At 31.8% G+C, this 15510-nt stretch overlaps 1 protein-coding gene across 6 annotated transcripts in view; it reads left to right on the forward strand.

Annotated features, from left to right (window-relative positions):
- Positions 1-5465: 5465 nt before the first annotated feature.
- The window catches only part of LOC145738643 (zwei Ig domain protein zig-8-like), a 127755-nt gene continuing 117710 nt past the window's right edge, over positions 5466-15510 (forward strand). For 2 of the 6 annotated variants that reach the window (XM_081993551.1, XM_081993555.1), the window contains exon 1: positions 8378-8841. Coding sequence is in view for 4 of the 6 variants with exons in the window: in XM_081993549.1 (XP_081849675.1) it covers positions 5790-5844 (55 nt within the window). In the remaining 2 variants the exon portion in view is untranslated. Of the gene's footprint in view, positions 5845-8377; positions 8842-15510 lie in introns of those variants that run through there. The other 4 variants (XM_081993549.1, XM_081993557.1, XM_081993550.1 and 1 more) reach the window with 4 other exon arrangements.

The raw sequence follows: 15510 nt of genomic DNA on the forward strand, positions 1-15510 counted from the left end.
AAACAGTGAGAGTAGACCGTTTAATACATTTTAAGTCCAGACCTATTAAAAATTTTAATTTAAAACCCACCAGCAAAATGTATTTATCCATATGCTTTAGTGGAGATTTCCGGCGAAACCAATTAATACAAAATAAATTTGTTTTAATTCAGTTTTATAAAATTGAGAATTTGCTTTAATTATTTATGGGCAATGCTGCCTGTATGACAATATGTATATTTGCATATTTTTCCCAATAAAGTTGCGTTTCACTTTAACAGCTAAAATAAATTGAATTTTAAAATCCAGTGTTGTATATGTTTGTATATCAAAAGCAATAAAAATTACAAGACTAAGTGCCATAATATCACGCCATTTTTAAACCATAACCCATACTTATAACTGCTGTTGGTGGCAGTAATTGAAAACGATAAGCCCGATAAAACCACATTACCAATAATGCAATTCAATGGTTCTGGCACCACGTATAAATCATCCATTGTTGGGCATATATTTGATATAAATAAACGTTTGATAAGTCACTAAACTTCCACAATACCACTGTTTTTCATTGTGTTTAGCAAATATTTTCGATAAGAAACTATTCCAATGACTAATTGGTAAAATGCACAAAATATGGTACCCTAGTTTAAGTTTTCAATTTAAATGATTTCAAGATTGCTGTTTTTTTTTTGTTTTTAAAGATGTAATTTTAAATTTGATGTCATCTGCAAACAATCATTTTTTTTTTAATACATAATCATATATAATTTTACCCTTATCTTGTTGTTTTCAGAAGTTATCTAGTTAATCAAAAATATGACAAAATAGTCTTACCTAATCTTCTTTTTTGCATCTTAACAATCACAAGAATGATAAGTTCGATTAGCAGAATTTTAATCAATATTTTTAAAAATGAATACAAAACGTCACACAATAAAACAAACAAGTTTTCTAAGCCCATGTTTAAAAAGAAGTGGGAGAACCACGCTTGGTTCTGTGGGTAGCCTCCTCGTCACGTTTGTAGGGACGGAATTGCGCAGTTAAATATTAATACTAATCAAAAATTATCATTAAATTAACAACAAATCTATTTTTTTTATATATTCTTAATTTACATGGAGGATTTATAATTAACTTTGGAAACACTATATTGTACACATATTTACATTTTACATTAAAAGCGCTTTTGTAATTTAAGCAGTTAATTCTGAAGCCTTTCTGAACTAGATTTTTCTCTCTCATTTTTATCTGAATAGTTATTTTGTGTTTTAATGTCTTTTTGAGTCTTTTTATCGTTTTCAGCTATAGAAGTTAAATATAAAGTTTCCTAAAAATATCCCAACCACCAAATGCAACAAATTTTCAGTGCGATTTTATCTTATCAAAAACGGTGTTTAAAACCTTTTTTAGTTTATTAAAAATTAAATTGTGTTGTAACTTAATATATATCAAATAAAAAACTTAAAAAAATAGAGCAAAGGTTACAACAATTTTAAATTAGTTAAGGTTACTGTAAAATAATTAAGATACAGAATATTTCTGAATTTACATGAAAACAATTTTTCTTGTAAAATTTAGCGTTTTTCGTTAAATGCGTGAATAAAATTACCAATTTTTAATCAACGAAATGGTTTAATTTAACTAAAATGCAATGTGACTGTTCGGTAATTCCCTAATAAGCTATTACAAATTAGTTCGAAAATCCGTTTCGTCTATTGATGATTTCCGAGCATTTTCAATAAAATGGATGTGGTTTCGGTACTCAATTTACATTAACGTTACGAATAAACACAAAATGCTAAATAAAATTGAAAAACTCACCTATCGAATACGGCGGAAAATGTGGACGGTAATACGAAGAACAGTTTCAATTATCAGTATTTTAGTTAACAAAAGTAAAAGTGAAAGAGAAAAATAGCACAATGCTGAAAGCATTTTTTTTGGAATCAGTTCACCTGTGAGTAAGAGAAAATTGTACTAACTGTGGTTCCTTACTTTTTTGAAATCAACAGTGTAAAATCACTTGCGCAGTTACGACAACAAAAAACAATAGCTGAGTCAGTACAAAGTCTGTTACATTGGTGAGGGTTATAAACTTTTAAATAAATTTTTTTTAATTAAATATGTAATTACAAACTTACCGAATCTACTGCCGCACAACTCGTATTATAATCAGAAACAAAGTTTTAGCTATAAATATATGAAAAAGCAAAATCATAAACAAAATGAGGAACTGAGCCAATTCAGTAAATTCAGTCATTTTTAGCAGACTGTTTGAAGCAATGACTACGAATGACAGTGAATGAGCATTGAGTACAACAATCATTACCCCCACACTTTTTCTTTTGAACTTCAAAACAAATAATAGAAAAAGTTCAAAAACTTACCTAATCGCCTTCTATGCCTTAATGTGTAGAGAATAATCACAACTATAATTTTTGTTATAAAATATTTCCCTAATAGAAGAAACAATAAAAATAAAAAATCACAAAAACTGGAAAACATTTTTCTAACACCAGGTTTCAACTTTAACTGAGTCTAACGCTATGTGAGCCACCCTTGGTGCGCCAGTAACATGCGCACTTGATTTTTTATTAGTCAAGATTTAGTGCCATGGTGAATTAAAATAACGCAAAATTATCAAAACATAACTAATAATTAGCAATGCTACATAGTCTATTACAGTGTCTAAAAACCTAAGAAGTGTTTGAAAAAATTCAAACAACATTTTTTTAAGTGGTAATTGTTAATAACTGGTTGTCCAAACTACTATAATTACACCTTTTACTAAGTCATGCGCAGAAAAATTGATTTAAATCTGGTAAATAAAGTTTTCAAACAAATTCGTTTAAACGGAAAAATTACATTTTTATTTTAAGTTTTATATTGAATGAACAAAAGGATTTATAATGTTTTGCGCCTCTCACAGAAGGATCTGATGAATAACATAAGGTGCAAAGGAAAAGTAAAATTAATTAAAACCCTACGAATTTCGGAATGTGAAACAGACTGAAATTCATTTGTATTTAAAATGGCCTATGAAGTATGTTGTTAAAGGGTAAGTTAAAAAATATATTAAGCAGTCCCCTGTCTTAATAATGAAAAAGCTACATACCTGACACAAAATCTGAGTACTTCGCACATATTTAGCATTCTTGAATAACAAAATTGAATCTTTACCCACTAGAAATAGTAATTTCAGTTAGTAATATGCAATGTTGCCAAAGAAAAGTAGCCAAAATTTTGGTTTGCTATTACTCTTAAATTTAGTTAATTATCAAATACTACAACAATTCTTCACTGTTCGAACAAACGTGGAATAAAACTAAAACTGGCAATATTAAATATGTATAACCGATATTATTGTTATTGACTGCTACAGCTTATTTCTGCTACCGGTAGCAGGAATTTGTTCTGGCAACACTGGTTGTATTACTGATAATTCTTGATGACTACAATCTTTAAAACTATATTCCAGATAACACTGGCATTTACTGTAAATAAGTAATAAAAAAAATATCAAAGTGAAAATCCGCTGACACTACAATGATATGTACACGGTAAAAAATATTATTGGTATTAAAGGCATTATGCGGTATATCAAATGTACTGAAATAGTATATTGTACAAGGGTGGATGTAATAAAGTAGATGCTTTATTATATTAATTATTGACAGTAAAGATGACTTGAAAAACCTTTGATTTGCTTGTTAAGGAATTAACCAATATCCCTGTAAAGGTAGAAAAGATATTGAAGGAAACTAACCCTATCCTGCTGTTTATATTTAATTTCCTAAATGCTAAAACTGAACTGTTCCACGTTAAACTCTAAACATACTCTAATGAAATTAAGGTGAACTTGAACTATCCGAAACTAAATCCTGCTATGCTGATATATCGCCCTAGAAATTGACCCTGAACTCCAAAGGGTCGTTTGTGGGAATATCTGTGGTGCTATTTCTTTTAATTGAGGGGATTGAGATGAAGTTTTGGTAAATATAATTGTCGAAGTTGCAGATCTAATATATTTTGCTGTATCATTACAATCCTTAGAGTTTCTGCTATAAATGCTTGAACGAATTGTCTTGTAATCATGGCTTCATCGCAAGGACTTCAGTTAATTGGTGCTGGAGTAAACATAGAAGTCTTATAAGATAATAGCAGCTATCCTAAATTTATCTTAATTCTGAAAATTGGTACTGGTTAGATGTTTGAGAGCTATCATTACAACTGCAGCAAGGTCTCTGCATTTGCAGATTAAAAGGTTGGTTGAGGGTTAATTGAAGACTACATTGAGTGTCTTATCACAATAAATCAGTCAAATCTAGTAGATACGTGGTTTGAGTGCATCGAGGCTGTAAATATGAAGATTTATGATACGTTTATATGCAGCGTTGAAGCAGAAAAGGAAGTTATTACAGGCGATAACACCAACGACTAAGTATTGGAGAAATCTTTCTCAATAAATTATCGGAGCTCATTTATTGATTTAACACTGAATTTAACGATCATTTAAATGACCTAAGTTTCCTTTATTTGAGGGACCCTAATCGTAAATCTATCAAGCGGATAACATTGTAGTATGCAATTTCAAGGTAATATATTCACTCTCATTTTCGCATTTTTGTTCGAATCTTCATTTGCTTTTAATCTTTCCGAGACTCGCGAAAAAATTATAAAGATAACCTTGTTTTCAGGCTAAAATCCCTTTTAAAGCTCCACTGTCGCTCTGATTTAGAACGACTTACGTTTTAATCTCGTTCATTTTTTTTGGGTGGATTTCAAGGAAGGAAAACGTTGTTTTTCCGGTTCTGTGGTAAACAAATTTGGATGTAGAAACGTTAAAGCGCGATGAATAAACGGTTTATCTAGAAATCTCTTTTTTTGATGGTTTTTATGCTAAACTCCCTTTCTTTCTAACATTTTGTGGGCCCATGTAACTGACTTCGGCATTCTTACGGATCAAAATAAAACTCATTAAAGCGTTAGGAAGCTTTGGAACGCTAAAGCTTTATTCACCCTGTAAATAAAGTGCACGATAAAATTATTGGCTTTGAGTAACTAAGGTTTTATTTTACATTGACTTCTTAAGATGGTCAAAATAGCAGCAATAATTCAGTAAAAACAAAAGTCAAGAAGCTCTCCAGTTTCTGGCATAAGTTGAATTCTGTGACTACGCTTTGATAAAAAATATTGAACTAATTTTTATGTTGCGTTTTTTTAAATTAAAATTCGAGCGCTTATAAAATACGATAGGGTTCAGGGTAAATTTGCTGTTTTCACGAAATTTTCAAGAAGTTAAAAATGAGTCTAAATGGTAATACTGAGAATGTTAAACAAAAATTAATCAACTTGCTGTATAAATATGTGTCGAACTGTTTTTCTGTTGGAGGTAAAAATCGAACTATAAATGAAAGAGATCAATATGAAACAAGTCATATGGTGGATAAGCGTTAGAGGGAGCAACTCGATGCCTGGATGTGGAAATAGCGACGATTTTCCAGATATACTACTGCCGACGCCTCAGTTACACGAGGATCCTCGAAGCGCTAGCTATTTCCCGATTAGCGCCGTTCTGGAAACGCCGACCACGCGATCTTTCGTAACCTAAAATCTGGAAAATTGTTTTTATTTCCGAGTCCAGCAATTAATAATTTAATAAAAAAAATGAGATTTTTCAATGCAAATTTAAATTTTCAATTTAAATTTCGTAAAGTTGGATAAACTTTCAGTGTTTCTGATCGTTGATTACACTAGTGACTGAATTAGTGGTGATTGCAGTGACTTGTTAAATCGCTCAACCAAATATGTGTGGGAAAAATCAGTTGATAGTGGTAGTTGTCGTTTTGCTGTTTAATCCAGGTAAATTTTGGTTATGAACTAAAATGTAAACAACCTTTGCACCTGCATAACAAACTTCCGTAAATAACTAACTCGCTTAGCATGGAGGATTTGTTATGCTTTAAGTGCAATAATTTAGTCAGTAAACGAGTTAACAATAACTGATTGTGTATTTTTAGGGAGCTGAGATTGGTCCCATTGTATATCAATTTTAAAGGTTCCGTATAGATTTGAACAAAAAAGTTCGTATTCACGTGAGTGAAATTCTCCTGGGAATGTTCTCCCTTAGGAAACATTTCTGCTCGTAAAATATTGCGAATTTACACCTTAAGTAAACGAAAAGTTTCGGAAATATTTTATAAAAAAGGCGATTTGTAAATTATATCTCTTTTAAATGAAGCCGACAGGGTGATGCTACATTGTTCTGTCTTTAATCTGTTTAATCAGTATGCAAACAAGCTTGTCTCCTTTAAATTCGGGCATTTTTTTCTTAACAGGTTCATTATTTTTTTTCCCTTCAGCCTTGTCAGGAATTTAATTTGAAAGGGCACTGGCACCTTCGAATGTTAATGAGTGTCAGGTTCTGGAGAAATTGTTAGTTTATAGGACACACTTCATAATCCAAAACTTCCTCTTCGTAAATTGAACAGTTTAAGAAGTAACGGCACGGAAAATCGACTGTTTCAAACCCCTGAACGACTCGAGAATGAAAACGAGCTAACTTAGTGCAAATTCTACTTCTGTTTTTGGTAATTTAAACTGCTAGTGTCCATTCGCAGCTTCCTGGAGCAATTTAAACTATCGACTCCAGGAGAGAAAATTTCCTGGATTGGAACTGAGTCAGCTTGATTTTTTGATACGTTGGATGTTTGGAAATAGGAAATTCGATTAAATTGAATTTCGTTTTTCCGCTAGAAGCTTATTTTGCTTCAACTCATTATACAATATAGAGGATGTCTGTACATTGTCTTATAACAGAATAATTGTTTAAACCTCAAAGCCTTGTTCAAGACAATTTAACATGCTTTACAATACTCAAAGAAATCTTGTTATCTAAACCTTATTATTTTAGATTGAAGTAACTTGTATGTAAAAAGTATTATTCTTGTTCATGTTAAACCCATAAGACAGTTATAATTGGGCGATTTCGAAAGAAGACTAACCCAGGCTCGGCCTTTTGTTAGGATATTTACGTGCTCTCCTGGGATTTCACATTTTATTACAAAAATATGTAAGGATAGTAGTTTGGTAAAGTTGATTGCTAAGTTACATTTTATAGATTAAAAGCACTTTTTAATATAAGAAGAAGTCTTTCTTCACTTTTTTCTCAGTCAAAAAGTATTTATAATATGTAACATTTACTGAAATGACAATATTTTTCTCAATTACATGCAGAACCGAATTCATGATACGGAAATTATATTTCTGACTAAGAAATGTCCAAAAGTTACTAATAACTAACAAATTTGAGTAAATTAAAATAGAAATAGTCACGTGACTTTCAGAGCAAGGAAATTGATAATTCAAAACAGTCACGTAACCTACACAAATTTTAGTTGTAGAATGACCACGTAATCTTCAGAGGAACAGTTTGATCTTAAGAAGTCATGTGATCTTCAGCAATTCCAGTTAATCGTAAAAATGGTCGTGTTACCTTCACAATTAACATTTGATCTTTAATATGGTCACGTGACTGCAAGCATGCTATCTGAACCTTAAAAAAAATTTCAATATAGATTCAGATTATGATGCATGAAACAGAATTGTCAGGAGTATTCAAAAATATTATAATAGACAGGGTGTTCTATTTAAAATAAGAAAGTTGGTAAATAACTTACAAGTACACTTCAAGGTTCTTATAAACCTTAATTTTTTAAAGTAAACATCACAAAGAAGTAAAAAAATAAAAACATTTTATTTGCTGCTATAAAATGGAATCTTCAAACCAATATCACATCAGAGAGTTTTTTTTGTAAATTATATACAGGGTGCAACATATTTCTGATTTCATATCTCAAACAAGTAATGTTATAGACAAAATCATGACTTTCTTTGAACTTTTTGCTATTCATTAACATTCTGTATGCCTAGTATTGGAACTGTATACTCTCACAATATGAAAATACAAAACAAGAGCAGTTTTAAAAAATTGTTGATTGGTCGGTTCATACACTAGATTTAGTTCTTTTGATTTCTCCGATTGAAATATACACAATCTCGATTGTTTAGGTAAACCACAAAGACTTCAAACGCGTCAATTTCCACATCTGATTCGATCAGTTAAGCGCTTTAATATGTAATATATGCTTCATTCATACATTACATCGATGTAATTTACTTCACTTACACTAATTGATTTGGGAGGTGCAATTTAAGTTTTAATCGACTTAACCCTTACAAACCAGTTGATTTTGACTGTTTTAACAGCACTCTAAGATCATTAAAGTTGGTTTTGATTTAAAATAACAAGTTAGTTACCTACATAATTAAAAACACTGTATACAGTCACAATAATTCTATAAGGACAAAATTACAATAAAACTTACATGATGCTAAAAATGTTCACATGGTCACTCCACAAGTAAAACCACCTTGAAATCAGAAAATAAACTACAATGAGACCGAGTCCTTTAAAGTGTTTGTATTAAGAATGTAAGCAAAAACGTTGTTTTGGATTTGTAATTTCAGCCTGTATGGGGGCAATATCTAGACTTCCATATAAGCCTGTCATTGTCGTAATTTATAAACTCAAGCTAGCGATAGCGCTTTTTTATTTTCTAAAAATATTTAAATTCTTTAAACACAATTTATCATTTGGGTTTGTATCTTATAATTTCGGCTCTAAGCATAGGCAGAGAGAACGTCATTTTAAGGCACAATATCAATCATTCCGCTGAGAATGTCAGCCTTCATTATAACCGAAAGAAAATGTATTTCTTAAAATTCCTCATGGGCTTCGGAAAGAACTGCTTTGTTGCGGAGCTTCAAATTTTTATAAAATTTGTGTGAAAATCATATGTAAGTATTTTTTACGTTTTAAATTTTGTACGTCATTCGCTCTAATGGGTATTTATAATAGAGAGTTATTTTTGCCCGGGTCACTGGAACAAAACTAATCAATCATTTTCGTGTAATGAACTTGTAGTATTCAGAACATATGCTACTTGGCGCAAAATACCTCCCGCTGTCATTATCACACAGTACGTCCCCTAAGATAGACGAAAAGGCAATTTGTCTCTGGTTAGTAAAACCACCACAATTCCTCCCTTTATTTTCTGCAGGAGCATGACCTTCCTGCTCGAGCGTTGACTAAGTAAACCCATAAAAAGTGTGATATCAAAATATATTGGACCGAAACCTGAAAAGCTTTTTAGAGTTTAAAAGGTTGCCAAAATGGCAAACGTGGGATATTTACTGCTAGCGTACATTTCGGGGCGACAGGAAATCGGCTTGATATAATTCCTCTGATGGACATGCTATTCACAATAAACATTTCAAAGATATTGATATGTCTTTCCAACGAAAAAATTACTAATTGTTCGGATTATTTATAGCTCAAAGGCAAACGTGTTAAAATTGGATCCTGCTATTCACTTTAATTTATCCATGAAACTAATAGCGGGTTTAAGCACCTGGATAATTATAGGTGCACAATATAATGTTTGGAATGATAAATTATTCACATATTAAATTAGAGGGATGTCTGTAATAACTAATAAATAATGTAAATTCAATGATAATTATTGTTAATGTGAAGGGAAAAATAAAAATGTTTTGTACGAGAAGTATAGTGTTATGTATAAAGTTTCTTAAATTGTTTTGAGAGAACTTTAAAATGTAAGTATGTATACTCCTTTTCTTTCCAGTCATTTAATTTTTAGATATGATCAGTGTGTACAAAAATATGATATTCTGTGCTCTAGAAAAAGTAAATGTGCTTGAAAAGCCCTTACAAACGAAATTGCTACTTTCCATGATACGTTTATTTTAATTTTCATGAAACGAATATAGTTGTTACACACCTGGAAAACTCTTGCTTGGCTGGTAAATAAATTTACTGACTCTTTTTGGTCCTTTTACGAATAAAAATAAAAATTCCTAATGCCTCGTGCGTCACTATCGGCAATAAACTTCGATCTAGACCTAAGTTTAAATTGACAAAGGTAAACAAAAGGCAGCTCTGGGAGACATTTTATTTAAATTCTGACCAATGGTTTGGGCATAACGCAATAAAAATGGTATAAGGGTTCTCCCTTCGGTATCTTAAAATGTGTCAATTTAAATTTTATTGCCTTTTTTTGCCTTTTTAACTGCGAATCCCAAACTTTTCCCTACTGAGTTTTGTTCCTAAACTGTAAGTTTGCGTCAACTTAAACCACGAACTGCCCATTTATTAATTAAGTTACTTTTTTTTATTCATTTTAAAGTCGAAGCTTATTCAAATTGGTATTTAATAAGATAACTTCTCGGTTGCTAAACCAATTATCTATATTGAAGGAAACTCAAAAATCTAATAATTTCCCATCTCCGTTCGATTTGAACGCCGATTTAGGTTGGTTTAGTATATATTTTATATCTGTATCCTATAGCAAAACAACAGAAAATCCATATTTTTGACAAACAATAACGTTGCCTGTCCATTCTTGTGTTTCCTTATTAAACTTTCCCTATGGAAAAACCAGGATGACAAATGAACTCGATAGCCAAGGAACATTCGCTTGTGTCTTCATTTGTCATTTCTCCATAAAGACATTCCTATAATGTTAGCCAAGAAAATACCTGCCTTTATTTCTTATTCACAATAAGAATATTCGCGTAAAACGAGATGAGGCAAAAACATTATTTGGGAAGTTCTCGTATAGTTCAGGGAATATGTAGATTTAGGCAAATCGATAAAGGATTTCAAGATTTTCTAGCAAAATTCCACTCTTGATGATTTTTACCTTCTACCCTTAAGTTTTCATTTATGTCCTCCGCTATGGCGGACATGTTGTTACATTTGCATTTTATTCCTCATAAATCCAAATTGAAAACAATTTTCCTGCCGGATTTTATCCTGCGTTATTAGTTGTGATTTATGGCACTTTTCGCTTAATTGGAAGATTTATCACTAAAACGCGTAAAAACCGCATTTGTTTCCACCTCCAACGCTAAAACATTGAAAAGGTGTTCTGGACCTTTCTAAGTTCACACTTAAAAGCAATTAATAGGTCCTAGTTAGAACATGATTGATATAAGAAATTAAGATTTATCTATGGTAAACATCGAGAATTTCTTGTTTAGTAAGAATTAATTATTTTGTTCATTTATCGGATCGCGTAGTTATAATTAATCATCTTTTATGGATAGCGAGGCTAAATTAGACGGAAACACTTATTAATTATTTTGTAATGAAAGTTTGATTGAAGTAAAAGGGTCAGAGCTAAATACTTTTTACTAATTACCAGTAAGGATAAAGTGACGGTTTCTTTATGCAATCTCTAAGTTCATTACAAAGTTTGACATTTTTCAAAATAGATACTAGTAAAATTCTCTTCTCTTGTCGAGAGGAAAGCCTTCAATAAAAATTGTATAAAAATGTATAGAAAGTATTATTTCTAAAGTCACTTCTCAAGTACATGTTCATTATACATAAAATTCTCTAATATAAATTAATGTCTGCTGAACTTAATATTATAAAAATAAATTATTTACTTGAAGCATAAAAGAAAGTCTTTATCAAGGTGATAAAAACAAACCCCCACTTTCGATAAAACGAAATTGATAGTCAAAATAAATGACTGGGAATTTAATAGGAGTTTAATGGAGACTTAAATTATACTTAGCTGTACCTAGCAGTAAGTAAGCGATAAATTCGATATAAATCTCTAAAAATTTCGTAAAGCCTTTTTAGAGCCGTCCTGAATTTATCCAGTGACAGCGCGATTTAGAAGGGGGCTCATAATAAATATTTACAATTTCTGCTTAGCAATGAGTCCCTTCGTGAGCTAAAGGAGCAGAGAGTCATTAAAAACGAGTCCCTCATTAATTTTAAAGGGAGTAACGATTGCAGCCAGTTGTGTATGTTTGGATTTATGAAACGGTAATATTGGGTGAGCCTTATATTAAATAACTTTGGGTAAATAGTCGGGAGAAAAGGAGCTAGGGTGTTTGTTACCCCTGTTGGACCTTAATTGGTTATAAACCAATGTCAGGAGTTGATTAAAATTGCTGTGGAGTAAGTAAAAAAAGGGAAGAAAAAGGATGCATACCCGGTAAAATGGATATAATAGGAATAAATTAACTTTTGACTAGCAATTCAGACCCTAAGAAATTTACCCAAAATGATCTATTTTCGGTCAGACATCTTGTCTCGGATTTTGTAATTCACCTTCCAAAGAAGAAAATCCAATTTTTCTCATTGGGTTTTATTAGTCCTAAGGCACTTGTAAATATACTTTTCGTACTAGACCCGACTGATGTCTCAATTATGTTATTAATATTGATTTTCCTTCTCGATTCCGCTTTCTTTCCTGTTTTAATCCTCTCATACATTACGTTGTTTGCTTTTGTACCTCAATGGCAATTTCTTCGAAGGTCATAACCGAATATTTTCGTTGAATTTTAGATAAGTAAACACGAACTTTCTGTTCTGTTGATTCATTCAATTCACCTCAAAGCTTCCCTATCAATAAAAATATTGACATTCTTTCAAAGCTGTGAATTTCAAGCGCCAATAAAGAAAATCACTTTTTGTCTTTCCTTCATTAAGTGCTTTTTCAATGGCGATATCCGATATGGCATTGCCTCGATTTATATAAGTGTTTGGTTCGTTAGTCTACAGCGTCAGACGCAGGTAATGATAGTAATTGGATAGAAATTCACACACAGAACATTTAAAATAACAGTCTGTTAACTTAATTAAGCAAAAAATTCACGACGTTAACCAAAACAGGAGTTGCTTTTCAAATTACTCAGGTATTGCCAACTTAAAAACGTTATTTCTAAAGTGTCATGTTAATTTAGTTTATTAGCAATTTAACTAACTTAATTAGGTTTTTGGATGCTTGCTGTTAACAGGCGAGTGTAATTGTGCATTGCCAGATTATCTTTTTTATTCTTAGTGCTTTTCTCTTTTCCCCTAGTTTTATTTTAGGTAGCCACTTTGGGACTCTTTAAGTATTTAAATTTAGTTCTCGCCTTGATATCTAACTAATAAATAATGAGCTATCGTAAACAAAGCGAGGAATAAATTTCAGCTAAATAAAAGGGCTCCCATAATTTCTGATATGCAGATATTTTATTTACAAGGTTGGATTTATGAGACCCAAATTATGCAGACTGGGATTTATTAACAGTGCTAGTCTTACATAGGTGCAAACATTTATCTCTTGGAGAGACTCGTAATCACGTAGTCATATTAGTAAACCGCAGCTTGCCTTTGTGATTTTACGGTCTAGAATGCTGCAGTCTACATTTATCTGCTAAAAGTCTTGCCGAGCTTTGAGCTTTAAAAACTTAAAATACCTTAGAGTTTCCTTTTCATTACTTTAGATATAATCAGGTGACTTAATCCAGTATCATTATATAATTGCCTAACTTCCAAAGAGGATATTCAAAGCATTGTAGGCAATTAATTGATTAAACTACAAAGCAAGTGTCTATTGTGTGTTCTGGCATCAAAATCATGTATTGATTAAAGTGTAATTTGGATTAGTATTGGTCAGGGTCAATGTGATCCATCTTATTTAATTGAGAAGAACAATCTCAAAATTCGTTAATGTCTATTAAAAAAATGTATCCAGGAATATTCCGTTCCTATAATAGAAACACGGGTTTTTCGAATAAAGAGAACTTTTGATACTTGCTCAAATGTTTCCTCTTGCTTTATGAGCGGTTTTGTCTTCTACGGGTTCATTATTTTTACGGCACCGATTTCGAATATTATTCCGCAATAACTTCAGAGACAAAAACTTTTCCTATGCGTAGGCACGTTTCACAATGGTTTTTAATATAATCGTATAAGCTCCTCTTCTAACAAACCAGGGTGGAAAGATTCCAGGATTAAACCTACGGCTCGTTGGAGATCTAGCACAATTTGTGGAGATAAAATTTTGATTCATGCGGCACAAACCATAGCTTACATGCATGCACTCCCTTCGTATTTCTCTTTGAGCGAATATAAAAAAATATATTCTATTATCCTGTCAGAAAATACCTTTACGTGTGCACAGCATGCACTTTAAGAAGTGCACCGATAAATCTCCTCAGTCTGGCGACGTGTAATTTTCCACTCGTTTACATGTAAATCGAGTACAAGGATGGCATAAATTATAAAAATACTAGTCAAAAGTAGCCCACACTACAAATCTAGAACTATATTTACGTGTGCTGCTAAGCTTTAGGGTTGATAGTTCTTGACCCTTTTAAAAACTCTTAACTTAATTAAGTGCACTGTGCACAGAGGGGCAAAACGAAAAATCCCTGGCAGACATTTTTGTTACTAGAATTCTACTAAATGAAAAAGTTTTACATTTTACTACAACATGATCAAGAGTATATGAACTTAACAAAGTGTATATGATGATAAATTGAATTTTCTGCAACGTTTTTAACAAATAGCAGCTCCTCTGTGCGACGTGTAAGCCTTAAACAAGGGTGTTGTGTGCCCCTTTTTTATGACCACCCCCTTTCTCGTTTATAACAATTACTCAAATACTAAAACAAAGCCGAATTAGTTTTATGGCTTAGTTTTTATTGTATATAGATTTAAACACTCACTCTCTCAAGTATTACAATAATTACTGAATTTAAAACTTACTTAAACTCACAAAATTCTAAATTTAGGGTCTATTTCCATTTAACGGTTAGGTCATGTGCATTTTGGTGTAATTTCCTTAAGCGTTCAGACCCTTTATTGCCAGTTTTCAGGCAATTAGAGTGGTCTAAATTTGACGATTATCAAAGGCACCTTTCTAATTTCATTAACACTGTTTAATGTAAATGCCTTAATAAGTCGAAGCAATTTAAAGGAGATCTTGGACAATTCGTAAAATTTAGAGTAGACACGCATCCCAGTTTATAACAACACACATTTATTTCTGGATTAAAGAGTAGCATATTATTGTGTTTCTTGAGAGTTTCATATTGATTTCGTTGTTCAAGTTCAAAAAAATGTGCCGCCGTTTGAAAACGTTATGAAATTCTCCCGTACCAAAAATACGAGAATAACATATTGCTTTAATATGCGAATTTCTGTACTAAGCACGAGGGAGAAATTTGTAGTTCTTGTGACGTTTGTACTGTTTACACAACAAATATTAAAATTTCCTTCTTTATAAAATTTTAACACCATATTCAGACATTGATTGAGGGTTGTACCAGAATGTCCGTGTCAATGAGCACATGTACACTGCTCAGCTAACACTATGACCACCCAGGCAGATGTCTGGAAAATTACCTATTAAGCTGGCGTCTACCTGCCAGAAGCATTCTTAAGGGCCCCTGACCAACTGGACAAGACTGAAAGGTTTGAGAAAAGAAAATTTTTCTTTCTCAGCTGGAAACCTGTTAAGCTTATATGTTGAGTCAGCTTTTATTGGGTTTTATACACATCCGTTTCAGTACAGTTTTTATTGAGGCTAGGAGCCTTAAAATAAGAGCTAAATATATCTCAATGGCAAAATGAACTGAGGCTAAACAATTATG

The sequence above is a fragment of the Ips typographus genome, linkage group LG16 (genome assembly GCF_016097725.1).
Source record: "Ips typographus isolate SLU linkage group LG16, UJ_Ityp_2.0, whole genome shotgun sequence".
Lineage (NCBI taxonomy): Eukaryota > Metazoa > Arthropoda > Insecta > Coleoptera > Curculionidae > Ips > Ips typographus.